Source organism: Drosophila sechellia, chromosome 3L (genome assembly GCF_004382195.2).
Source record: "Drosophila sechellia strain sech25 chromosome 3L, ASM438219v1, whole genome shotgun sequence".
NCBI classification, from domain to species: domain Eukaryota; kingdom Metazoa; phylum Arthropoda; class Insecta; order Diptera; family Drosophilidae; genus Drosophila; species Drosophila sechellia.
Genome location: NC_045951.1, coordinates 21920885 through 21946684, shown reverse-complemented (window position 1 = coordinate 21946684; position 25800 = coordinate 21920885). Strand labels below are relative to the sequence as shown.

Below are 25800 nucleotides of genomic sequence, written 5' to 3'. Positions count from 1 at the left end.
GGATCCCCAAAAGGACTGAAAGGAAAGGTCGCGTGTATGCTTGATTTTATGAGATTTTGATATGCAGCCAAAGTGCGGAGGAGGACAGAAAACAGCTAGGATATATGCGAACCACAGGCGGGCAAAAAGAACTCTGGATGCTGGGAAAGCTCGTTTCGGACCGGACGAAACCGCAGCCGCAGAAAGTATGCAACAATAATCTGTTCCTCTCACGCGTGCTCGGTTCTATCTGCACCTGAACTGAACCACCCCAATCCCGCCCCCTTTTTTTTTGCCCAAGGGAGGCAATTTTTCACTCAGCATAATTTTCGCCGTTTTCGGCATTCATCTTTGACCCATCTGCAAAAGAGCCACATCCACGTCCACGTCCACGTACCGCATCCACATCCACATCCCACCCTTTGTTGGCCGCTCTGCGCCAAATATTTTATATGCGTTGCATTGCCCAGTGAATCCTTGGCCCGCCTTTGGCCAGTTTTATTGCCGTTGCAGATGATGGACATTTGGCGTTTCTCGGCTCCCTTTCACGTCGCCCACTTTCCATTCGGCCGCTTTATGCGCCGCCTGACGAACTGATTGGAAGTCGGCGAATTCTTCGCCTCTGCGCCATTCCCAATTTTCGATTTTTTCGCAAACTTTTTTTTGCATTTTTTCGGTGTCCAGTCAACGAGCACTTCACTAACAGCTTTGAGTGTCCACACAAAATCGAAGAGTGGAATGGGGGAGAAAGCGTGTTTGGCATCTTGAACTGGCCGAATTTCTTGCTCCGCTGCAGTTGCCAATAGAGAAGAAAACCACTGCAGCGGCCATACGACTTCATTTTAGGGTTGGGGCGGGATTCCGGAGCTGTCTAAACTGTGATTAGACCGTGCATTTTGGCCGGATGCTTGCATTTGTAATAAAATCAAGCGATTCGAGCTCGTTATTCGTGGCTACTGTTCTGAAACTTATGCAAAATGCACGCATACAATGTCAAAATATCGATGCTCGCCGCAACAATATGGACATTTATCCCCCAACCGCCTGGTTGCGCCCCGCACCCACTTTGTGACACATCAATATAAAGTGGAAACCGGCGGCAACCGAAATTGACATTTCAAAGGCAAACCGAAAACACATTTCGCCTACAACATTTTCGCGTGCTTTAATGATCATTTTCATGACAGCCTCGCTGGGTGGGAACGGGAAGGGTCCGCGGTGATGCAAATTATGCATACGGCCGCGAATGCACACGGGTCGGATGCGTGATAAAAACCCCCAGAGCGTTCCGAGTGCGGTTAGGCTTCAAGCGGCAGCAGGAGCCCGAATTGAACTCTCGCTTCTCTGGACCACAACATCATCTCATTAACAATCAGGCCAGAGAAGCGCCAGAGCCACGAGGACCTGGCAGTGGGTCCATCGACATGGTTGCGATTCGCTGTAAGTGTCGGGCACATTTCAAATCAGTTTACCACGGCTTCCATGGAGCTGTGCCGGCCCCACCCAGTGACCATTATTTAAATTCAAAAAAGCGATAACGACCGGGTAATGATGAAGTGCGGCACTAGCTGCAGCAGGGAGATTGGCCGCGGGACACAGCAGCATCCAGACGGCCAAACAGCAAACCAGCGACAGCAGCAAGCTGCAACACATCGAACGTTGCAGGCGTTGGCCAAAATTGGTTACGCGTTTTGGTCAACAGACGCCAAAAGTCCCCGGGCGACGGATCCGCATGAGGGAAGTGGTGCTCAACTAGAGCTGGGAGCTGGGAGCTCGTTCGGTTTGTGACGGGATCAACATGTAGGCATCAACGGCGGCAGGCGAAAGGCGAGTTTCCGGCAATGGGAGCGTGTGAAAATGAGTGGCAAAGTGGTCAAAGAGGGTTGTGCACTGGCTCAACCAGCTACATGGCCGTTTCCATTAAATTAGTTTGCGGGGCGTTCAAAGGCATCCGTGAGCTCTAGCGAAATCACAGGCAATTGCATCGGCCAACTCAGCTTCTCCAGCTCCCCTTACTACCAGACCTCCTCGGCGTGGGCACATAAAAAGTCTAAAATATGCTCGACAAACGCATTGCCCATCCCTCGATGGCCGCTGATGTAATATAAATAACCGACTTAGTGGTCTTTCCCTTCGCATTTTGTTTGTTTTTAGCTCTGAGCCTTTCGACCAGCAGCCAAAAGCCGGTATCCATGGACCCACTGGCTGATAACGGAAGCGCCTTTGTTGTCCTGGAGCAGACTGGACCCAGTCGGTGGTCTGGGCCAGTTGCTTTTTATGTGTCATAACCATGGCGGCATGGCGGACGTGGACAAGAACGTGTATGCGGATCGGGTTAGGGCCTGTTGACAGCGTCGGCGGCCTTTAATGGCCGTCCAAACAGGCGCAAAAGGCAAACAGTAGCAGGAATGCAGGACGAGACAAGAGCAAACAATGGCAGGACCATCATTGACTGCGTTAATTGCTGCCATTCATTTGAAAAGTCATACGCGCGATTTTTGGACCAGCACAGCACTCGCAGGACCTTCTTTCGTTCGTCCGGCGGCCGTTAAAAGTGATGATTATGCGTTCACCCTTTCGCTTTCGTTCTATAAAATGAAATGGGCTTTGCTCTAGCGCCATGCCAGACATTTCCTCCTTCATGTCATCATCGATTGTCGTGCAGATCTTAATCTGTACTGGATGTGCCCAGAAACAATGGGCGCTTTTACTTTTATTTCGCTCTTTATTATTATTTGCTTACTTAGAGCCGAGCCAGGAGTGCTGGTGCTGGTTCTCCAATCCCACGATCCTTTGCGAATCCAATTTCACTTCCAAGCCTTCGACATGTTCGATGTGCGCGCTTATTGATTTTGGTACCCGAACAGAAGGAAAGTTGGAATGGGGAAATGGATTTGGGAATGGAAGATACTCCATTGGAGCGTGGCTTGTATTATGAACGTTTAATAAGCATTTTAAAAGCATTTATGTTTACTTTGGGCTGCGATTTATAGACAGCAATAAGGCCCCAGACCTTCGACCTCAAAGGAGACCGCATTATCCACTTCTGGGAGAACGTAGCACTTAGCTTTAACGCGGCATAAAAGGGGAGTTGCATATTGAAATTTTAATGCAACGCCCATCTGTGAGAGCCCTCGTCGGAACGGATGCACATACATAAATTCCGCTCGTGTGGTTTTCAAAATGCATTACGGCATCCTGCCGCTTCTCTGTATCAGTACCCCGTCTCGCACCCCACCGCGCACATGCTGACCTCCCTTTTTGAACTCGGCTAAGCTAATCAAGGGCTGAGCCAACAATTTACTTAGCCCCGACCTCCGATCCGAGCTGATGGTAGTGGCTCCTCCTTCCCCTATTCCTATCCACCCGCCAAAGTTTCCATCATATCAGCTCCGGCTTTGGCTGTTTTAGTGTGAAGCTCCTTACATCCTCCTCCTACGTTTCGTATGTTTCGGTATGGTTTGGTTTGGTTTCGTCTGTTAGCCGCCTCATGCATAAACCAATTTGCTTTGCATAAGCAGGGGGCAGGGATAGGTGGGATTTTTGGGGATTCCCCCAGAGAGACTCTCCAATTGCAGCAATTTTCCGACTTCACTTTATGCATTTATGCGCCTTTGTCTGCGGCCGCACCTCTTCTTTTCCGCCTGTCTTCCCTGCACTTGTGGCCGCTGCTCATCGTCTGCGTCGTTGGGTCATTAATTTGAAAGCGAACACCTCCAGAACCACCTCCGTCCGGTCCGGGATCCTCTCCCGCTGCAGCCGCTCAATCAGCCGGAGCGACCCGGCTCGAGTGGTCAGCAGACCCCGTTCAAGTTCTTAGCACCATTTCCCCAATGAGAAATTAGGAAATTGCATTTGCTGGCAAAACGAGACGGCAGCGACGTAACGGAATTTACGCGATGCACTCCGCCACGGATGCGGCTCCAGGCCCGGACCCGTCGAAGATTTCCTATCGGCCCTGCGGCTGGTGGCCAGAGTGGGTCCTCGACAGCTGGAAATTGCCAAAATGTAAATTCTGATATGCCCGGCAGACAGGGCAGGCATATAAATTTATTGCCCACGTACGCGGGAGCCCCATGCCCCCCATAATCATCACCATCATCATGGCCATGGGAATGATCATAGAAGCGGCTGTTCGGGACCCTGAAATATTCATAATCAACGCGGCATTAGCTGTGGCTGCGTTTTTATTTCGCTTTTGGCTTCTGCCGGAGCTCATCAATGAATCAGCAACGGAGCCTGTGGCATAATTGTGGTTATGTTTTAGTTATGAGCTCGTGAGCAGTGCGCGGGTGATTTGTGAGGGGTGAGATAATGGAGTGACTCCATCCATGAAATCGGAGATTTCTATAACGCTCCCACTGACAGCTGCTCTGATTTCCAATCGATACATCTCCAATGGCGCTGCCCGGACCTGGACAATGCGCTCCGTCTTGCGCCGTCTTGCATCCGGGTTTCCCTGCTGGGTCCTGGCGACAATAACAGCCATCAAGTGCGACCAACACGTAACCGGGCAATAAACAAGCGTGACAAATGATGCTGCTAAATGAAAGTTGATTGCCGGTTGACGGCCACACCTGTTTCGACTGCTGTGCTGTCCGGAGCACAGGAGCAGGACATCCCTGATTCCGTGCTGCACAACAGTCAAAATTTTCAGAGACATCGAAAAGAAAGCACGGGCGTGAAATGGCCGCGAAAACTTCCTGGCCCCCCTTCTCCAGCTTCTGTGTCAGCCCCATTAATAATGATGGCGGCGACAAAATGGCCGCCGTCTGTCCTTTGATGTCACGTGTCGGAGCTGCGTGTGATTCCTGCATCAGGACAGGACTTCGAATGGGAAGCGAACCGGGCACAGAGGTGACGCTGGGCACGACCGGTTTGTTTTTCCCAACTTGGCTCTCGCTGTTTTCCATTCAAACTGCAATGTTGTCGTGCTGTCGCATCAGTTTTCGATGGAAGATAAACGATGAACTTCATAGCTCGCAGTGGGATAACCGAGTGGGTCCGTTGAATTGAAAAAATGTAAGATGTAACAAGCGACTCACTCCCTCGAATATGCCCTTCGGTATATTCGTTGCATGTTTTCGATTAAAGTAGCGCCTTTAAGCGAGATTAGGCTAGTCGCTCCCCTTCCATCGAGTCAATTCAGACCTCACCACGGGTATTTTAAAACTCCCTCAGGTTGTCAGGTACAGACCGTAGTGTCTGGTTTGGTTTGGCCAACCGTTGGGCAGCAAGCAAATTACTAATTGGCTAGCAAAACGCTCCGGTTGTTGTCCAACAAACAACGACAACGACAGAGTCCTCTGGCTGGAACTTTCAGGGGATGCCATACGAAGGTGCCACACAAGCTTCATTAACTCAAACTATGCTGCATTTTGCGATTATCAAATTGTCTTTACACACATGAAGCCAACGATTCGAGCAGAGCTGAGCGGAGTGGCGGGGCGGTCTGGGTCTGGACTGGTCTGGTCCGTGCCGGTCTGGTCTGATGTGGTCTGGGGTGGGATCGGAAGGCAAGCACTGATGACTGCTGATGGCAAATAGCAAGTGGAAAGCTGGCCAGGACCAGGACGACAACCGCAGAAATATGAAGCGCATGTTGCAGCAGGACGAGTGGGAAATCCCCGAAATGCTTTGGGATATTTTGTTGAGCAAACAACCATGCAAAAATGCAGCAGAGCATCGTTCTCGTTTTCGAAGCTTCGGAGCGACGGAACCCTGCCTCGAACGATGGACATCTGATGGACGAGTGTTCTGGCGACGGGGCAGATAATGCGGAGTGACAAACTGCCGTACCGGACGGGACCGGACATCGACTGGCCGCATTATCACACCTGACGGTGATTAGAGACTCGACGACAGCGGAGCACTTAAATTTCATGTGCTGCAGCGATTGATAGGAAGTCCGGTCTGATCAAGAGCTCTGATTGGTGGCGTAGGTCGGGGGGGATTAAAGAGAGACAGCTCAGTGGGGAGTGGGGTGTGGGGTCTCCAGATGTCCTGACCATTTGCAATTAGCCTGTCGCAGGGAAAACTTCCTCCGGTTACCGCTGCTTAATGAACTCCCAAGGAACACGAGTTCCAAGTTTCGTCGGCGGCCCCTTCCATGCACCACAGTGAAGTAAGCCAAACAAAACAAAACTTTCGCTAATGCTGGATGTGGGTCATTGTTTCGGATTGCAGCTGAACTTCCACTTCCGCACACTCGGTTGGTTGGTATGCAAATATTTTCCGTTTAATTAACGCATGAAAACTAGCTGGCAACGGTGAAGGGTAGATGGAAAGCGGGGAAGGCGCTAGTGTGGCAGGAACTGTCGCTGCAGATTAAAATAAATTGCATAGAAATTTATCATTCGAATCTGGAGCCAACAACAACTTGACACAGTTGCAAAACTTGGCAAGAAAGTGGAGCTTTGGGTCAGTTTTCCTGTGTATGCGAGCCATAATTAATCATAATAAAAGCCAGGGCGAGGAGGGGCACGAGGAGCAGGGAATTAGTCAGAGAGGCGAGGAAAAAATAACCACAATTTCCCAGCATTTTCTTTGCCATTAAAATAAATGAGCCAATTAAGCTGCGGCCCAGGCGCCCTTGGCCCACCTGATGAGGGTGTGGAGAGGCGGAGTGGGCCAGGTCGCAAATCCGACCTTGGATTTGGCTGGCTCCAGGTGTTGCGCATCGTCATCAGTGGCAAAGGCTCGCCGGAGATGCTTTTCCCAATTTACGCGCTGCTGCTAAAAATTTATTTATGCCTCCCTTCAGCCCGACCGTGATTGAGATTGGGACTGGGATGGGGTGGCGGTCGTTGGACTTGTTGACTGCGGCTAAGTCGATCGAAAGCTCGCTGGTAATGAATCTGAAGGAGCAGCTAATTTGTGGCACGTTGTCAGCGCAACAACAATGATATCTAAAGGTTTATTAAGCTTCAACTTTTAAATTTCTTGCTGTGCGTTTTAAATACGTCACATCGGAGACATGTTGTTAAAAACACTGTGGGACCTTCAAATCACGTATTTCTTAGAAATCTATTTGCGTACCCTGCCAGAGAAGCCGATAAAAAATCCCCGGGAAGATCATAAAGACAAACCTGCCCATTTTTTGTGCCAGTCACTGCGCCCAAATATTGGCATAGCTTTAGCATTTTTAAGGTAGCCACAAAATTCTTACGTAAATACAATTTTCCGTGCGGTAGTGTAGAAAATAGTAGATGGAACTGAAATTGGGGAAACCACAAGCTGTGCTGATGTAAAAACATATTTGTTGGTGGTGCAGTTGCTTAGCTAATCACTGTTTTTAGTTCAATCAACCGCTTGATTAATCTTGATGTTTCTAGTTCTCACCGAATCGGCACGATATGCGCATTAATTGATCCGGCTTTAATAATATTTCCTTCCCGTTTCTACCCCTCCAACCACAAGAACAACTGGTGCGGTTATCTTGTCACTAGCTTTATTGTCGACCTTAAACTGCGACTAATTAGAGATCTGGCACGTAACCAGAGACAAATCATGCGGCATCTGCTGGCCCCCTTTGACGGAGACCGCGTCGGCCACTGCAGCCTCCTGCTTCGCACTCGCCAGTGAATCCTGGCACCTCCATTGTAGCTCCTCGGACACGACAGCCCGAGTAACCGCAAAGGCGCTGCCGGCACCCAACAGCGATCCGGCCGCAACATCCGACCAATGGTGTTTGTAGTCCATGACCCGGCTGATGGCCACGAACCAGGCCAGAGCCACGCAAGCCAGCTGCAGCACAGGACTGAGCAAGGATCCAGGCAGAGGCCAGCGGCGGCGGCGCAGGTGCAGCGCCACAAACACCAAGCCGTAGAAGGCCATGGCGGAGTGTCCGCTGGGAAAGGACACGTTTACGTCCCGAATCATTTCCTCGGTGGCTTGCGAAAGATCAGACCGACACTCGTAGTCTGTGTGATATTTCAGATCACCTCGATGCAATTCATCTGAGCAGCTGGTGCCGTCCGGGAAATGTGGACTGCACACGGCGAAGAAGTGGGGCCTCAGTCGCCCAATTGCCTGCTTTCCGATTACCTTGAGCAGGTCGTTGGATACGTAGCCGTAAAGGAACCAGCGCACAGTGTTGTACACCGGCCATAGTGTTGCCCAGTGGCCCCTGTCCTTCCGGTGGCTGAGAAAGCTTTCAAGGACGACCAGACTGATCAGTGGGAGGTACAGTCCCAGCCAGTGCAGCAGCGTGGGGCTCACTGTGTTTTCGTGGTAGGGATACATCAAGGACTCGTCATCACAGAAGAATCCACGCTTCGTCGGAGGCCCCCACAAGCGACGGAAGTTCTCCACCAGGACAATAAGTAGGCCCAGCAGGACCACGTCCACCAGAAGGCGAATGCGGGGGCGCAGACTTAAATTGAAGCTCATTTTTAATGCTCGACCCGCGATCCGTGCGATCGATTCAACGGCTCAGTAGTCACTGACTAGTAAATTGAGTTCAAGCCGGGCAACAGCCCCAGCAATCTGGGCTCGGGCACAGTCACCGCGGATTTTTATTTAACCATTCGTATACTTGCCGCTGATTGTGTTATTATTAGGCTCCAATCAGAAAGAGGCTTGGGCTGACGTCGCAAATAATTCCCTTTGTATGGGCGGGAACGCCTGGTCGAAAAACAAAGTACGCGCCATCGGCCGATCTTGCTGTTCTGGGGACTTATCAGCCTGTTGCCACGCACGTGCTGGCGCTATAACCACTACCTTGTCCCAGTCTGGCCCTGAAGTAATTTGCGCAAAACACGCGAGTTGCTGTTTACTGCGGATCCCAAATCTCAGGCTTACGTAGGCCGCCGTTAGAGAAAGCTCCGAAAAGCTCTGGGAAAGCTCCGCTCATTTTATTAATTGCTGGGTCAGGGGTTCATTAAAATCAGATTAGCATCGCCGGATTCTTGGTCTGGCTTCTCCAATTGAATAAAAAAGTAGGAGACGCGATCTCTCTCACGATCGTTGTAGAGGATTTCGGGAGAAGCTGACCTCTTGAACCTCCCAAGTTACAGTGCTGCGCAACTCTGACGCAGCACAAAATCGTATCATCAAAAACGTTGATGAGTAATGGGACAGCACACATTCCAAGCGTTACCAGTAGCCAAGGCAGCCAGGTATGACACACTGCGCGAAAATCGAGCCGATAAACAAACACCCAAAGTGAAAACGTACAGACGAGTTTGTAAAAATAGAACACTTTACCCAATAAGCTGCAGAAGAATTTTGATTTGAAGAAATGCTTGGCAAATTGTTTATAAATATTAATAAATATTTCCTAAATTACGTAAGCAATAATTATCGTTGCGAAATACGTACGTCATAGGGGAAGGGAGTTATGTATTTATGTAACAAACAAAAGCTTCCAATCGAAAATTAAATTCTAGTTTAAAAATAAACAGGGTATATAAATTAATCACTAAGAATGTTGAAAACTTTTTCTGGCCTCTGAACAAATACAATATGTATCATAAAATATTTTCATGTAAAGTTGAAAAGTTCCAAAATTAAAGTTCAATCGCTAAAACGGTCTTGTAAGCTAATAACTAAATATAACTTACTATTTGCGTGGCCACGACTGTAGGTGATTATCAAAATGTGACATTGAAATGAGAAATTAAAACAAATAAACAAACAAACAATGGAAAGTGCTTAAACAACGCAGTGCGATACATTCGTAATGCGTATTTATTTTAGTGGTACCAATTAAAATACATAAAATTAATAATACTATGACTTATACTTAGATGAGATTGCAGGAACAGACTCACATGAGCCATACATACAGATGGGTGATCTCTAACTTAATGCTACAAGTTCTACAGATTCAATTCGTGCTGATAGTTTATCTAGTCTTTATTGCTACCTTTGGAATGTTTCGAATTTACATCGCTACGAAAGCATCTTATCCTTCTCACTAAACCTTGGAGCAGTACTGATCCTCGTTGAAGCTATTGTTCACGGAGTACGGCGGCGGGGTGGTGGGGCAGACCTCTTCTTGAAGAGTGGCCGCTGTGTTTTCCCTCCTCAGGCCTACGCTTAGAATATTGCTTGCCCGGTCGTCGAACATCCTTGCTATATAGTGGGCGGTAATTAGAGCGCCAGCCACGCCAAGTAGCGATCCGGAAAGGACGTCGGACCAGTGGTGCCAATGGTCCATCACGCGGCTGAGGGCCGTGTACCAGGCTACCATCACCACAATGAACTGCACAAAGTGCCGGCTCAGCTTTGATCCCCGCCAGGTGATCTTCCGCTGGAGGTAGAGTGCCACGTAGATCATAGCATAGAAGGCCAAACTAGAGTGACCGCTGGGGAAGCTGAGGCGGGCCTGGCGCACGTCCTCCACGGTGAAGCCCTCGCCGGCGCACTCGTAGTTCTCCACGTAGCGGTGCAGGTTGACCGGATCGGAGCACATGCTCCCATCCGCCATCTGCGGCTGGCAAACGGCCAGGAAGTGCGGTCTCAGGCGTCCAATGGTGTATTTGCCCACCTCGGTGGCGTCAAAGGTGAGCAGCAGGCCAAAGCAGAAGTAGGTGGACTGGCGGCCCAGATCCACGTACCATGTGGACACCCTCCAGCCAAGCAGGTCCACCGTGGCCGAGATGTCACCAGCGCGCAGGTGGCTTACGTACTCCACCACCACCATGACCAGGGCCGGAAGCAAGCCCACTATCAGGCCGAGCATTACAGGCGTTATGGTGTTGTCCTGGAAGGGATAGCTTATGCTCTCGTCGTCGCAGAAGAAGCCGCGTCGCACGGGATCCACCGCGAACTCGTACACGCAGATGGGAATGATGAGCACCACCACCACCAGGAGCTCCACGAGCAGGCGCTGCGTCAACCGGCGTTCCGATGACGGTGCGGTGGAGCCGGCGGCAGAGACGGATGCCGATGCCGGCATGGAGACCGTTACGGACTGATCTTCGGGCGCGTCGCGCATTTCACTGGCTTAATTAGTTAATATTCCAAATGGCCTTTCTGCCTGCTGGTAATTAGCTTTTCGATTCGTTTGCTTGTTTTCCCGCCGCGTTGATCGTTTCGTCGGGTTCGTTGTCAGTGGCTGACTGAGTTGGCGTCGTTTGGGTAACGTTCTTTTAATTTAACGCTCATTTGATAGGCGGCACTCTACCGACATTCGGCTTTGTTTTTGGCTCCCCAGTGCTCTCTTATTTTTCAATTCTCTGCGTCAGAGCAGCTTGTTTATGGCCTATTTTATGTTAGTTAGCCGTCTACGGGGATCTAATTATTGTTGCGGTTCTTCATTTTTCCAGATTAGACAAGAGCCAGAAACACTGAAATTGAACATTGCAATGTTCAATGCATTGGATCGATTAAAATTATTTAACTAAAAGACAAACCTATATAGCAGTCCAAAATAAAAATATTAAAAATAAAAGCGGATGACTGCGCATACAAAAATTAATATAATCACTTTTTATATGTGTAAATGACATCTTCCTTGACCCCGATTCTGTCCAGTGTATTGCTCAAACAAGCTCAAGATCAGTTTGATAAGATAAATTAGAGTGTGCATGATAGTCGCGAAAGCTTCTTTAGTGCCAGATCATTGCAATTCAGCGTCTTTCGCGATTACTCAGTATCTCTGTCGGTATCTTGTCGATATCTGGAGAAGGGTTTTCTACGCCTTGGTAAGCTTGCAGAGCATCGATAAGGCCGGGTCAACAGGCAGTTCTTTGGAGTGACTCACAGGTTACTCATTAAATGGCAGACTATTGTGCTAGGGCAGCCAGCCGTCGAATAGGCGCGTCTCTTTACGAGATTTGCATTATCGGGAACGTAGACTGTCAGCTCCGCTTGGATGGAGCGCCATACTCGAGCACTCGCTAATCTCCCGCCCAAGAATGGCCTCCATTGTGGCCTCTCTTCTGCTTCCGAGACTGTGATCTGTATGACATCCCTGAAGGCAGTTAAAAAGGGGAAGGAGGAGTGTCTGCCGAACATGTGCATAAAGTTTAACTGTCAATTACATTAAAAAATGGAAAACAGTCAAAGCGGGCACCAAATCATCCCCAGAGTCGCCTCGCCGTCTTGGCTTCGGGAGCACTCACTCGCTTTGATATTTGTATTCACAGACGCATTCATAGTGGAACGTCAAATGGCGCGACCTTTAATTGAATGAATAAGCGACATTTGATTGAATTAAGGCGGCCTGCCTCGCTGAGTATGCATCACTGCCCCTCCCACAATTACCACTACCCATACTGAGCATATTCATTTGAACCGTATGCTTTTTGGAGCATACGCACCCGGACAAGGGCTCCATGGCGCTTACCCGGAGATACTTATTTTAGTACGGGATGCTGGTGCTTTAAAAACAGAAACGTGATGACATGTTCGAAGTTCGAGCTTAAGCAAGATTCTAAAGGTTAACTAACCAACATTTAGTAGATCCTTTAAGATGCAAGCTTGATTATAGTCATCACGTTTCTGTTTTTGTTGCCACTGTGACGCTCTGCGCCGTATAATTAAATAATTGTTCACCTTTACGGCAATCGAATTGTTTTACGACGCTGACAACCGACTTTTGGAACCCGTTCGAACCCGATCCGCAAACATCTAGGCGCCGCTTCTCGATTGCGACTGAATGAAACCAGACTTTGTAAACAAATCCGTAGAGCGTCTCTTGTACCGGCGAACGTAACGATCGTTACGTTACGTAGCGAAAGTGACGATCGACAACAACTCGCCGAGTGGATCGTAAGTGGCGAAAGGTTCGGAGCTCGGCTTAAAAGCTGTTTTCCGAAAGGTTCGGATAATATGTTTAGCATATAAGTCCATCTCGATTTAGAATTTTAACATTATTGTTTAAATGAGCCATATAGGTAAATACGTTTCTTTCGCTTGGTTGAAATATTAGCGAACCCCACATTACGTTAATTAGTATGACAAAATTACGTTTATGCGCGCTTGTCTCTTAAACTAATAATATACATAGTACTTGACGTAAAAAATGTCGACTCTTAGTTATTAATAGATGATTTGGTGAAAGGTATATTAGGATCCCTAAATAGAGTCTTTGTTTAATATATGGTTTTCCCAAAATTGCCTTAAAACTCCTTACCAAAGCTCAAATTATAAATAAAATATAATATGTAATGTTAAAAGAAACAATTTCAACAACGTGAATATGTTAATAATATTTAGAATATGACATGTTTAAGTTTAGGTTGTACACATACCACGATGCTTAAGTTTATTACTATTGTTAGCATGTAATTTGTAGTTACTTGTTAAGTATTGGTTTTCCCGACTTCCACATAAAACAATTAGCATCGGAACAAGCCTATTTAAGTTCTATTCAAATAAACTAACCTAAAACGTTACCCCTATCAACTGAACAGAAACGAGTTGCATTCATATATGAATATACTTTTATTACCATAGCTATGTACATAAGTCCAGAGAAGCCAACACATGGAACGTCAATAGCCGTAGGTGGCTCTGGTGTAGTACCCCGCGTAGCCGTAGATCTGTTCATTTCTTGGCATGGGACGGCGTTTTACTCGCACCTCCACAAAGAGGTGGGCCACAAACACCGTTGCAAAGAAGGCCATCCACCCACCAAGAGCAGCGCCCGCTGCCACATCCGTTAAGTGGTTCTGGTAGGTGGAGATGCGCTCCCAGCAAACCACCAAGGCCAGCGAGCCACATGCCAGTTGCAGGGAGGCTCGGACTAATCGCAGCCAGGGAGCAAACAGTCTGGCCTGGGCATAGAAAATCAGAAAGCCCATGGCGTAGCAAGTGGTGGACACGAACCCGCTGGGGAAGGAGTGGCGCACCGGGGCGAACAGATCCTGCGAGGCGGCGAACTCCGTGCAACTGAAGTCTTCGAGGTAGAGGGTGGAGTTCTCCGCGGTCAGATCGGAGCAGCTCTCGCCGCCCTCTACGCCCCATGTGGGCTGGCAGATATCGAAGAAGTAGGGCCTCAGTCGGCCCGTCGAGTGCTTAGTCAGCCGAATCACCACCAAGGTCAGTCCCAGGCCAAAAAGGTAAACGCCAATGGCCTTGTAGCACTCGCTGATGAATCTGGGGATGCGGACCCCGACGAAGACGAAGCGCTGCGTCAGCTCCGTGGAGCTGGGCACCACGGCTGCCCTGAGCATCTCCACCACGAGCACAAATGCAGCGGGCAGAGCAACCACTGTGATCGTAAGGTGGACCTTGGTCAGCCAGGGCTGGCGATAAGGATACTTCAGGCTGTTATCACTGCAGTGGAATCCCCGCTGGGTCGTGGACAACTGCTGGGGCAGCACCACTAGGGCCGCTCCATAGATTCCTAGGAGAATCAAGAAGTCAATGACCAGCCGGGAGAGGAGACGCGTGTTCGGATTGCCGCACATTTTCACACTGAAGATTGAGCGGGTCGATGCCGTCGGATTCTTTCGACCTGGTCCGAGCTCATTTGCATTTCTATCAGTCCAGCGGTGTTGGAGATTACTAAACATGAAAACTTGTTTCACAAACCTTTGTTATGCTCTTTTCTCCGATCGGATGGTCAAGTATGCAAAGACTTTAATAATTTATTCTACAATCAGAAGAGAGCCCTATTCCAAATCTTTGGGTGTTTTCAAGAATCCCCTAAAATTGGTGGGTGCTTTTTAAGTCCTTTGTTGATGTTTTACTATAACTCAAAACCGATCCAAATTAACAAGGATCTAATGCAAGCTTAGACATTATTAATTAGGTTTTCCCTTAAACTAACTTGCAGACAAAGCTTAAGACTTAGAACAAAAAATTATAAACGACTAAGTTTCTCAATTAATGTCTTCATAGCTTAAAATACTGTATGTACGTATTTAAATTAAATAAATCTACATTTTTTAAGTGGTATTTTCATAATGAGCAAATGTTAACTTCTTGGAGCGTCGCGCTCATGACTTAGTATGACTTTCTAGACAAAAGCAAGAGTAGCGGTAAATTAAGCAACCTATTTGCCATTGAATTGTTCTAGTCCCCAGAATATATCTGTTGTAATATCTTCGGAATGTGAATATTAATCAAAGCCCCTCTGTTCTTTTTCCTTTTGCAGGTAAGCCCAAACTCCGCTTCTCCTCAATCTCAATCAATATGAAGACAGAAATACTCCAGGGTTCTGTTGCCACAACTTTCGAAAGTATGCGAGGTTAGCCATCATCCGTCAATCGATAAACACTTTCTATTCCTACAGTCCATTAGCCAATTTTCGATGCGCCATTCCACCGACTTAAATGATCTGCTGGATGTTCGTATCGTACTTGAATATATTTATTTCGCTAGAATACAGACAACAAACCAGGAATTCCGTGCAAGTCTTAGGTTGTGAGTGTGTTTACGTTTGTGGGCATTTCTAAGATAGGTTTCGCTAATGGATCCGCCACTGAGCTCACGGCACGTAGCCGTAGTTGTGATAGGGCTGGGCGTACTGCGCCTGTGCCTGGGCGGGATGTGCCGCCAGGTAGGGCAGCGTTCCAAAGGTATAGGCCGGCAGGGCGGGCGGCTGACACGCTCCCGACGTGGATCCTCCCGCCTGCGACTTGGTGGAGCTCTTCGGCGAGACCTGCGGCTTGCGCAGCGTATTGGCCGAGTAGCCAGTCTTCGGCCAGCGCTTGCCAGCAAACAAGTCGGCCACATAGGCACTCGTCAGCCAGGCGAACACCACGCCCAATGCTGCCCCCGCCAGGACGTCGCTCCAGTGGTGGTAATAGTCTATGATCCGTGTCAGCGAGATGTACCAACCGAACATCACGAAGAGGAACTGCAGCAGATGCTTCAGCAGCTTGGAGACGCGCGTGCTGAGCGCCGCCTGCAGGTAGATGGCCAGGTAGAGCATAGCATACATGGCCATGCTGGCGTGGCCACTGGGGAAGGACTGGTAGAGCTGTTTGAACTGGTAGTCGGTCATGTTGGCGTTGCTACACGTAAAACTGTCTATGTAGCGTCCCAGGTTCTGGGCGTCCTGGCAGTTGCTTCCGTCCGGCAGCATCGGCTGGCACACGGTGAAGAAGTGCGGTCGCAGGCGTCCGAGCCACAGCTTCGTCAGCATCGTGGTGAACGTGACCATGGCCAGGCCGTACAGGTAGAAGATGACCTGGCGGTAAAGGACCCCCAAGCGGTGGGCGATCCGGCAGCTATCCCGCTTGCCGCCCGCCTCTCTAAGCGGCCCACCGGGCAGCTGCCTAAACAACTCCACCACTGCGATCACTGCGGTGGGCACTCCGAGGGCGATGGCGATGATCACCTTGGAGCTGATGGTGCCGTCGCGGGCCGGATAGCTAAGGGTCTCGTCGCCACAGAAGAAGCCGCGCCGGAAGGGACGCCCCATCTTGTGGAGCAGCACACTGGCCATGCTGAGGGCCACCCAGATCAGCAGGTCGCAGAGCCCGCGGGTCAGCTTTGAGTACTTGGACATGACTGGGATTCTCGTATCGCCCGAACAGCAGATCGACTATCGACTCGACTCGACCGGCTGGCAAACAGCGCTTAACTAACCGAGCGCGGCTTGTGAGTCGCCCAACCTGACCGTGATTTCTGGGGGCTCTCTCTCGCAGCCATTTGCGGTCCGTTGGCTGGTGCGTGAGTCTTTCCGAACAGCTGCTGTTATTGCTGTTATTGGTGTTTTTGTTGTTGGTGTTGCCTGGCAACGGCGGAGCTTCCCATCCGCCGACATGCCATAAACATTTGATGGTTGTTTGCTTTTTTTAATTGCAAGCGAGTCAATCTTCCATTGCGCCGACAGCAGGGGAAACATTTGACTAATTGGCACACAAAGGGCAATCAAGTTCTAGGTGGGTTGCGAAAATTCTCGCGGTGCAATGCCACCAGAAATGGAAACTCCTTAAGCACTCATATTTCATAAGGTAAACGCCAGTCTGCACTCTCATATTTCATCTACGAGTATAATCGGCGCAAAAATAAACAGATCTCGGGTGCAACACCCACTCCGCACTCCAATGTTTACCCAGATCGAGGAACTGGTTTCACTTATTGCTCATGAGCCAGGAGAAAATCTTGGCGAAAAGATAAGACTGCGCCAGAAGAGAGATGGTAAGCTGCAAACTGGTTTCTTCGGAATCAGTTCTCGCCTTTCGCCGCAGACCGAGCTCTTTTTGATGCGTGTGCATAATTTCCTAGTGGGCAGCAAGTGGAACCGACACAAGAAAGGCCGAGAAGCCCACTGGACCCACGATGGGCACCACTCAAGTGTGGTAATTTTGGCCTGCCGCTGGTTAATGGCTCCAATGAGTATGAGTCGCCCCATCGATTGGCGCTGAGCTGGGCATAGTTGGAGCGGGGAATTTTCACTTTTAGGCATTTCTCGCCCAGTGACTCACCGATCCGCGGCCCGATCGCGCCGCATGAGAGCAAGGGGGCGGGCGCTTGGGGGCATGGTGGTTGCAGGTGATTACGCACCTGTTCTGTGACGTCGCCCAGTCGGATGTGCATTCTTCAGGTGGCTTTGACGCTCCTCTGGTGTGACGTATGCCCAAAGCTTAAAGCTTCTGCTCGATCGGCGATTAGCGGGGGAACCGGCTTGCTTTGAGATTCTGTTCGATGCTGATAATGGAAACGACCAACAGACAGGGCTGGAGTGGGCCGAAAGCGGGTGGCGATGCGGCTCGTTAGCTTTTCAAATTAACACCGAGCTTCGAACATATCTAATTCGGCGTTCATAAAAAAGAATTTTTTAGTATTTGTGTGGTAATTTAGTCATTATTATATTGTGATTGGAACGCAAACAAACACTTAACTTTGTGATTTCAGATTCTAATAATTCTTATCTAAATATGGCTTAAACAATTATTTATGGTTAACAAATCAGAAGGAGGACCGATTACAACATTTTAATGCTTCTTATGTCCATTACTCGTAAAGTAAAAGAATCGTTATATTCTACCTATAGCGAAGCGAATCATATATATATACATATAAAGTGTATATATTCATGTTCAGGACCACATACTACTTCGTGTCCGTATAAACGTCTATATACCGAAAAAAATTAAAGCTACATGGTTACGGTTAAGCATGCATCTACTATTGACGCAAATGCAGCGCATCTTTAATTCAGTGGACTGCCACGCCCAGTAAGCAGCCCGCACTTTTCAAAAGTGTCCATCGATATGAAAAAATATTGAAATTTCTTTCTTGCTCTGACTCGATAAGTATCTGGTATCAGGTATCTGATAGGTATCAGGTATCTGATTCAAGTTAATTTCTAAATTGTATTTTTAAATAAGAAAACAGTAAAACGACATAATATCTTTAAGAGTTTCTTATTCAACGAAAACACACTGGCTCAATGGAATCCATGCAATGACGTCCTTGGTATCAAATCATGAGTAATTACTGGTAGTTTGGTTATTATTGGTTAATCAGTGCGAGAATTCTGCAAAAGGGGTTTACGAACCTCATTCGCTTGGGTGCATAGCACGTGCAAGGAATTAAAATCAATTCAAGTCGGTCTCGGTTAAATTGCTCAATCCACGGAGAACTTAGCGTTGGGTTAGGTCCGCAACCTTGAGAGGATTGGCGGCAAGTTATGATTGCTCCCTCATCGAATCGATCTGGAAACGTCAGGTCTGGTTATTCACCCCCACTGATCGGTGGCAGTTCGAAGCCGTTCGTCACCTGTCTGATGAATCGTCCGAATCATTAGCTTCCTCGATGTGCCCACCTGACAGCCATTGAGAAAATAAACTAGGGTCCGCAAACCCATTATATATCTCGGCTTTGGCGTCGGCGTAGTGTCAACAGCAATCTATTGTCGCAACGCAAACAGAATTCCCCCCAAGCTAATCGCGGAATGTCACTGCCAAGTGTTTCCCTCGGGAGGGGCATTGCGTTGGAATCTTTATCGGATCGGATGGGATCGGATCGGGTTGGACTGGCATGAGTTCCTCATTGCATACTGCGTCGCAGCTCGCCCATTTGCATCCGATTCACTATCAGCTGGGCATCGCGATTTCACGCTCACACCTCGTCGAGCCAATTCTTACACTCCTCTTATCAGCGACGGTAACGGTGACTTGGAGAACTGCAACCGACAGTGAAACAAAAACACTGATTTTGAAAAATATTGCCTCAGCAGTTCGCATTTTGTTGTTGGGCAGGAAGTGGTTCTTTTTTTCGCCAAACCAGAAACCTATCCGTACATGTGCCGAGTCAGATTTTCGTGTTTACTATTTACTTGTTCCCAGAAATTCGCGTGGGTTGGGTAACCGACGATTACCCCCTGGATCGGCGTATTTAGCGAATTATGCAAATAATAAATTTTGATTTAGTGTCGCCGCAGTCGAAGGTGTCACTAAATGAGAATCCGCTGCCATATAAAACCAGAAACCTTATGATCAGCCCGTCAGCTTCTCGGGGAAGACGTAGCAATAATGATACCCATGAGGTACCCGTTTTTGGCGCGTGCTGCGGTCGTTCATTGATACGACTTGGCAGTCCGATGATTGGGAAAAGGGGCGGATCTGGTAGTGGATTTCTGCACAGATCAGCTTACAGTAAGCCCCACCGAGTGGTTACAGTTCTGTGTTACGTAACGATGTCAACCTAACATACATTAACTAACCACATTTCAGGACCTTTGGTCATCGCGCAAAAGTTCGGTTGCGCTAACCTGAAAATATTCGTTTTAGAATTATTTTTTTTAAACAACTTAAAATCATAATTTTTGCCATTTGCATTTCATATTTAAGTACAAACTCTCCTGTGAATGCCTCCGTCCCATTCAATCAGTTTGTGTGAATTTAGCCAGAAACAGTCGGATCGTATGTTCTCATATAGGTGGTCAGAGTCGCCATTGTCCGGCGAAGTCTTGGAGTAATTTCCTTTCAGTGGGACTCTGAAATTAGCATAAATTAACAGCAAATAGTTGCAAGCACAGCAATTTCGATGTAAATTGAGCAGTTGCAAATTGCCATAAAGAAGTCCGATTCGTAGTGCAAATACAAAGTGGCCATAAACTGCCTGCAGTTTATGCACTGCGGCTCCAGCCTCAGTTGCAGCTCCAGCACTCGGAGTCTGGGTCTGCCAGTGTTGGCCCTCGTCTCCATTACTGCGACGAAGTCCATTCCGCCCAGGTCCGTTTACTCAGTGGGGTCCGAGCAACGACCTACATCAGTACAAATGCTTTAAAGGCACGCAGCGGAGCAGCTAGCCGTTTTAAGTCTCGTCGGAATGACCTATTCCTCTGACCACCGCAGGCAGCCGAAGAAACTCCTCCACGCCGACACTGCACTCCACTCCACTACACTTCCATCTGCCATCCTTCATCAGCATCCATCTGCCTCGGCGTCCGCATTTCCAGCGACTCGAATGCAACTCTTTCATTATGCGCAAACGGCAAGTCGCAGGCAAACAAGCCTAAGCAAACTGAGCAGAGCAAACCTTGAAACAATTCAATAGTTTCCTCATTAGCAACATTCGTGCCAAAGCCAACAGGCGACAAGAGTAGTAAGTCTGAGCAGGCGTACACTGGTCCTAACCAGATTCAAATTCAGATGCTTGTATGCGACCCGCTTAAAGGAATCAGTAACGTTAAATTTTAAAAAATGGCTATCATGATTACCATTTTAACCTACAATAAATTAAGTACAAGAAAGTAAATTGCTATCATATCCAAGGTTGGTCCTTTCTATTTAATATAATATTGTATATAGCTTTAAGGCATTTCCTTCTGAATTTGCTGATCTAAATTTTTTTTCGATCCTATAAGAACTAAGTTCCAAGTCAATCCAAAACCGATGAAACATTGAAAAAATTTTGTTTAAAATTAGGAAGTAACGAAACACTACGTCACATAAAATATCGAATTGATTTATTATTATATATAAAATGCTAATAATAAAGAAATTAAATAATCAAATAGGTATTCCCAGGAAATTTTATTCTTCAATACGCTCATCTGGGCTGCTCGGGTTTTTCTATGAAATCAAATCTTACTACATTTTTCACAGTGTACGAGCTAGCTGAGAGCAGCGCGGTCGTGATAAGGAGCAGTACAAGTACCATTGAAATCCAATATCAATGCGAATCGCACACAGCGCTGGAAACCTTCGACGCGGTGGGCCGTCTCTCAGAAGCAACTTTGTTTGGGCTTGTGTTTGCGTTCTCCGTTCCGAAGACCGTAGGCCGTAGCCCGCAGATCGTAGACCGCAAACGGAAGACCGTAGAGCGTGGAGCGTGGTGCGCAGACACTCCAGCGGGCCAGAGGCGAACGGCTGTTTCGCTACCGGCAGCTCGGCAGCGATCGTCGCCTTCTCAGTCTCGGTCGCAGTCGCAGTTGCAGTCGCAGTCGCAGTTGTAGTCACTAGCAGCGAGCTAGGTACATTCGCCGACGATCCCAAACAAAGCGTCAGAGCGGCCCAGAGCCCCAAAGACATCGAAACGGAGTGCGGACAAAGCCGTTAGTTCGTGGTTTGCTGGGCCCGCGCTGCCATTGGTTCGGTTCACGGTCTGCGAAAGGCGGTGCAGAGCGACGTCCAGCTGGCTGACTGACGGCTGTTAGCCGTAATTCGCTAATTTCCCGCGAAGAAAATCGCCTTTGAACCTGGTCGGTCGGAGAAGTCGTGCGCGCGTTTTTCGAAAGCGAAAATCGCAATATACAACGCTCGGGCCGGCGTGTAAGTGCGCAATTTGTGTGACAACCGAAAAATAAGTGAAACGAATAAACGAATGGCCACAGGTACTGGGCGTGAAAAGCAGAAACAAATGTACTGTCACAAAAACCAGTGCCAAGTGTCAATGGATTGGCTTGAACCCACGCGATAAGAACGCGGCTGAAATACATAACTCACATTCAAGTAGCCGAATAGCCACCGAAGTCATGCACACCTTCAAAAGGGGCTTCTTTTGCTCCGATCTGAGCATCCGGTATCCCTACAAGGACTGCACGATCACGGTGCCGATGCTGCTGCTCATGATGCTCCTGCTCCCGATGCTCTTCGTGGCCGTGGTGGAGATCATGCGGATCTGCAAGCGCTTCCGCACCAGGCTCTACTTCCGCAATCTGTGGCGCGCAGAGGCCACCTTCAGCTTCGGCTTCATAGCCACCTACCTAACCACCGAGCTGGCGAAGCACGCCGTCGGGCGGCTGAGGCCGCACTTCTTCCACGGTTGCCAGCCGCGCCTCGACGATGGCAGCTCCTGCTCGGACCCCCAAAACGCTGAGCTGTACGTGGAGCAGTTCCACTGCTCTAACCACAACCTCTCCACGCGACAGATCCGCGAGCTGCACGTCAGCTTCCCGAGTGCCCACAGCAGCCTGAGCTTTTACTCGATGGTCCTGCTGGCCCTCTACGTACACGGGGTGTGGAGGAGCCGAGGGGGAGTGCGGGCCCTGCGGCACGTCCTGCAGTTCCTGCTCCTTATGGCTGCCCTCTGCGTTTCCCTGAGCCGCGTGGCCGACTACTGGCACCACTGGTCCGACGTCCTGGCCGGCGCCCTCCTTGGAGTGACCTATGCCGCCATCACAGCCGCCTACGTGGGTGACCTATTGCGGCGACGGACCCGCTCCACCGGCAGAATCCCGCCCTCCTTGAACTACAGCCACCACCTGCACCACCAGCTAATGGCGGACAACAATAACTCGACGGCCTCTGCTAAGGTCCACTTCCTGGCAGCAGCTGCTTCCCCTTCAATGACCACAACGACGCCGCTCGACGACATCCAGGACTCGGATGTGGAGGACTGCAGGGACTCCAGAAACTCCAGAGACTCCGAGGACTCGCACGACTCCCAGGACTCGCACGCAGAGGATGAGGACGACAACGAGGAGGTCTACAAGCCGCAAATGTCGCGGCCCGCCACTCCGCCCACCGATCTGACCCACGTCGTCTGAGACACTAAGCTGGAAATATGGCGTAGAGGAATAATCAGGCTTATCGCCTGCCGGCTGCTATTTCGACTATTTTTCCATTTAGAAATCGAAGCAAACAGAAATATGTGATAAGCGCGCGGCGCACTCTTTACCTGATATGCCAATGTCCACACCCACACTCCTCCGGCGATTTTCGAAATCCAAAGCGATCAATCGGTTGTGCAACTCCACTGCCGATCCGGGAAATCGGTTCGGCCTTCGACGGCTTATTGCTCGATGGCGAGATCACGAGAATTTCGGCTATGCGCGAGTATCTCGCCAAAAGTATCTGCCGCTGATATTGCAAGGCCGGATCGAGCCGCAGTATCTCGGCTGAGCTACTGACTCCGCGCTAGCCACTTGTTTGTTTGTAAACAATCCCGCAGTCACGTCGCAGTCGCCGCTGCCGCTTTTGAAGTGGCCAGCCCGCCAACGTGGAGCTCCAGCTCCCAATCAGCTGCGACAATCTCTGGACAGCGACGCCGACTGCTGCGCCTTGCGGCTGATAGTGCATAAAAATAATAAATAATAATAAATGCCGCGTTATGGCTGCACAGACGCGGAAAACACTCGCAGAGGGGGATTTATGAACAAATCAATTAAGTCGAGTTTAATTTTATTATTTGTTTTATGTTAATTATGTGTGGCTACCGACAGATTTTACGGATTTTACTAAGTGTTTGCTCTACAGGCTGAATAAATGTTTATTGCCCAAGTGATTTACGAGGTGGAATTTTTTAAGTTTGGCTCCACACCCACCCGAACCACATTTCCAGGAAACCCCTTTGCTCAAGAAGGCTAGATTGTCCATAAACAAAGGCTTGATAAGGCCTTCCTACTATCAGATAAAAAGATAAATAAATATGTAATTGTGGTCATAATACCACTAGAACAACACATTCCACATCGAACAAAACGAAAATAAACATTCCTGGCCCGACTAATTGTACCTGTCGTTGTAGCGTGTCGCGTATCTAATCGGACCCATGTATTTCATAATCGCACAGTCGTTCTCCCACATACCTGGAAGAATAGTCACAAAGTCTTAGATTCGCAGGGCTCAACGAATGGAATGGTCTTTGGACGGGGTCGCGGCAAGTGGGCGCCACCTTTGGCAGGTGCACGCTCCTCCTTATCGGTCGGATTAGAAGGTTAGGTTAAGGGGCGTAAGAGGTTCTCCAGATGGAGCAGATACCATCGGCACGCCATCAATCAATACCCCCAAGCGAAACTCCTTGATTGCGGTGTTCAATTTAAGACCGTTTTCCCCATTGATTTCCATTGATTTGCCATGTCCAATTAAACCGAATTTTGTCTATTTATAATTCGTTTTTTTTGCGCTCAGTCTGCTGCTGCGATGCGCAGTTTCCTGCCTGGAACCGGTGACCTCCACAAATCCATTTTGCAGCGACACCTCCGCAGCGGTCCAATCAAGCGGCTTCCTCATTTATATTGATTTTCCATTTTCAATTTCGCCTTCCCGCCCAAACGGCGCATGGATATGCAAACGGACGCACGATTGATGCCTTGAATTTGAGGCGCAATTGAGACCCATTACCCAGTCACCTAGATATGGAGGAAGCTCTTTCTGCAGATGTAGATACGGACACAGATACCGAAACCACTTTGCTCATCTGTCTTGCGCCGCTTTGAACTACCTAGGAGTTTATGAGAGGTGCGGGCATGAGAAGGGAAAGTGCTTCTGCGGCTGTGGCGGAAAAACCAAGCCGCAACTACAAAGGAAAAGCCATACGAATAAAACGCAAAACTAAAGCCGAGCAATTTATTTTTAAGCACACATACCGGAGGTAGCTCATCTCTACTCTCCGCTACCGAACTATTGAGTGCCCAAGGAAGCCAAACCGAACTGGAGCGAACTAAGGAATGGAATCACTCGGCTAATACAAAACAATTGTGTGCAATCTTGCAGATAAATTTTGATGGGACTGAAAGGGCGGAGGAGCGATGCAGTGCACACTAAGGCAGCTGTGTCGTACTTTTTTCCAATTACAATATCGATATTTTGGCTTTTACCTTTTTGCCCAGCACGATATTTATAAATGCCAAAGATGCCGCGACAGGCACCGTGGGATGGAGCTTATAAAGCTTCAGAAGATACATATCTTAAGTGAATTTAAGAGGAAGAGGCTCGGATCGAGGCAAATTAGTGAGAAAAAACCATTTGTCTTGAACCCAGAGTTAAAGCTTATGGACATGAACTCAAATCCTCTGAACTCTCTAAAAAATCGATTGCCAATGAAGGAATACAGTTCCCCTTTTAAGCTCAATAGGTCTTTGTCAAAATATCCAAATAAAACTGCTAAAAACAAAACGTTTATGATTTTTACCCCAGTGTAGGCAACATGCAGGGTTTCCTCCGGACTTCCAGTTCTCGAACCACAGTTCGTGCAGACTCCCTCGCACATCGGAGCATAGTTTGTCTCCGCTTCTCTATTGACATTTCCTCAAAACTTTTCTCATCAATTCACGTCAGCGTGTGTGTGTAAGCGTGTGTGTTGGTACTTGTAAATACGACAACGTTTATTGTCATTGGAATTATTACTGCCATATGCGATGCGAGTGGCAGGCAGGCAATCCCAGGCCCAGGTTCAGGCTCAAGCCCATAGCCCCTCTGCGGGTCCCCGACATGTCGTAGGTAGGAATCACAATGGTTGTCAGGGGAAACCTGTTTTCTTGGCTTTTCCTCGCCTGCAGCCCGCTGGGTGGCAGTAGGTGGGTGGGTGGGCGCTGGGGGCTTATCTTGGGTATTTTTTTGGCGTATGCGAAAATTTAACGAATCATGAAATACGATAATTGAACCATGCACAAGAGTTCGTCGTTGCCGTTGTCGCTAGCGGTGGCATCTCCACTCAAGCTGGAGCTCCAGCTCCGTCTTCATCTTCATCTTCGTCGTCGTCTTTCCATTGTTTGCTTGTGTACGCTCAGCGTATGTGTGT

The 25800-nt window shown here is 48.7% G+C and overlaps 6 protein-coding genes across 8 annotated transcripts in view; 1 reads left to right on the top strand and 5 right to left on the bottom strand.

Annotated features, from left to right (window-relative positions):
* The window catches only part of LOC6616561, an 85898-nt gene that overhangs the window by 19192 nt on the left and 40906 nt on the right, over positions 1-25800 (bottom strand). The gene's annotated exons all lie outside the window — the stretch shown is intronic.
* Positions 7413-8438, bottom strand: LOC6616560 (putative phosphatidate phosphatase). The gene has a single exon (XM_002040883.2). The coding sequence runs from the start codon at positions 8368-8370 to the stop codon at positions 7453-7455; it is 918 nt and encodes a 305-aa protein (XP_002040919.1). The 5' UTR covers positions 8371-8438; the 3' UTR covers positions 7413-7452.
* LOC6616559 (putative phosphatidate phosphatase) overlaps positions 9626-25800 on the bottom strand; it is a 57077-nt gene continuing 40902 nt past the window's right edge. The window contains exons 1-2 of one of the 3 annotated variants that reach the window (XM_002040882.2): positions 12484-12587; positions 9626-11273 (exon numbers count right to left, since the gene is read on the bottom strand). In XM_002040882.2, coding sequence (XP_002040918.1) covers positions 9899-10921 — 1023 coding nt within the window. In that variant the 5' untranslated portion in view covers positions 10922-11273; positions 12484-12587 and the 3' untranslated portion in view covers positions 9626-9898. Of the gene's footprint in view, positions 11274-12274; positions 12348-12483; positions 12588-25800 lie in introns of those variants that run through there. The other 2 variants (XM_032717382.1, XM_032717381.1) reach the window with 2 other exon arrangements.
* Positions 13356-14362, bottom strand: LOC6616558 (putative phosphatidate phosphatase). The gene has a single exon (XM_002040881.2). The coding sequence runs from the start codon at positions 14340-14342 to the stop codon at positions 13425-13427; it is 918 nt and encodes a 305-aa protein (XP_002040917.1). The 5' UTR covers positions 14343-14362; the 3' UTR covers positions 13356-13424.
* LOC6616557 (putative phosphatidate phosphatase) lies at positions 15225-16490 on the bottom strand. The gene has a single exon (XM_002040880.2). The coding sequence runs from the start codon at positions 16388-16390 to the stop codon at positions 15365-15367; it is 1026 nt and encodes a 341-aa protein (XP_002040916.1). The 5' UTR covers positions 16391-16490; the 3' UTR covers positions 15225-15364.
* LOC6616556 (putative phosphatidate phosphatase) lies at positions 21235-23740 on the top strand. Its single transcript, XM_002040879.2, has one exon. The coding sequence runs from the start codon at positions 21812-21814 to the stop codon at positions 22823-22825; it is 1014 nt and encodes a 337-aa protein (XP_002040915.1). The 5' UTR covers positions 21235-21811; the 3' UTR covers positions 22826-23740.

What these genes read in the sequence shown, in the direction of transcription:
- LOC6616556 (XM_002040879.2), top strand. Translation starts at nt 21,812, where the DNA reads ATGCACACCTTCAAAAGGGGCTTCTTTTGCTCCGATCTGAGCATCCGG.
- LOC6616558 (XM_002040881.2), bottom strand. Translation starts at nt 14,342, where the DNA reads ATGTGCGGCAATCCGAACACGCGTCTCCTCTCCCGGCTGGTCATTGAC.
- LOC6616557 (XM_002040880.2), bottom strand. Translation starts at nt 16,390, where the DNA reads ATGTCCAAGTACTCAAAGCTGACCCGCGGGCTCTGCGACCTGCTGATC.
- LOC6616560 (XM_002040883.2), bottom strand. Translation starts at nt 8,370, where the DNA reads ATGAGCTTCAATTTAAGTCTGCGCCCCCGCATTCGCCTTCTGGTGGAC.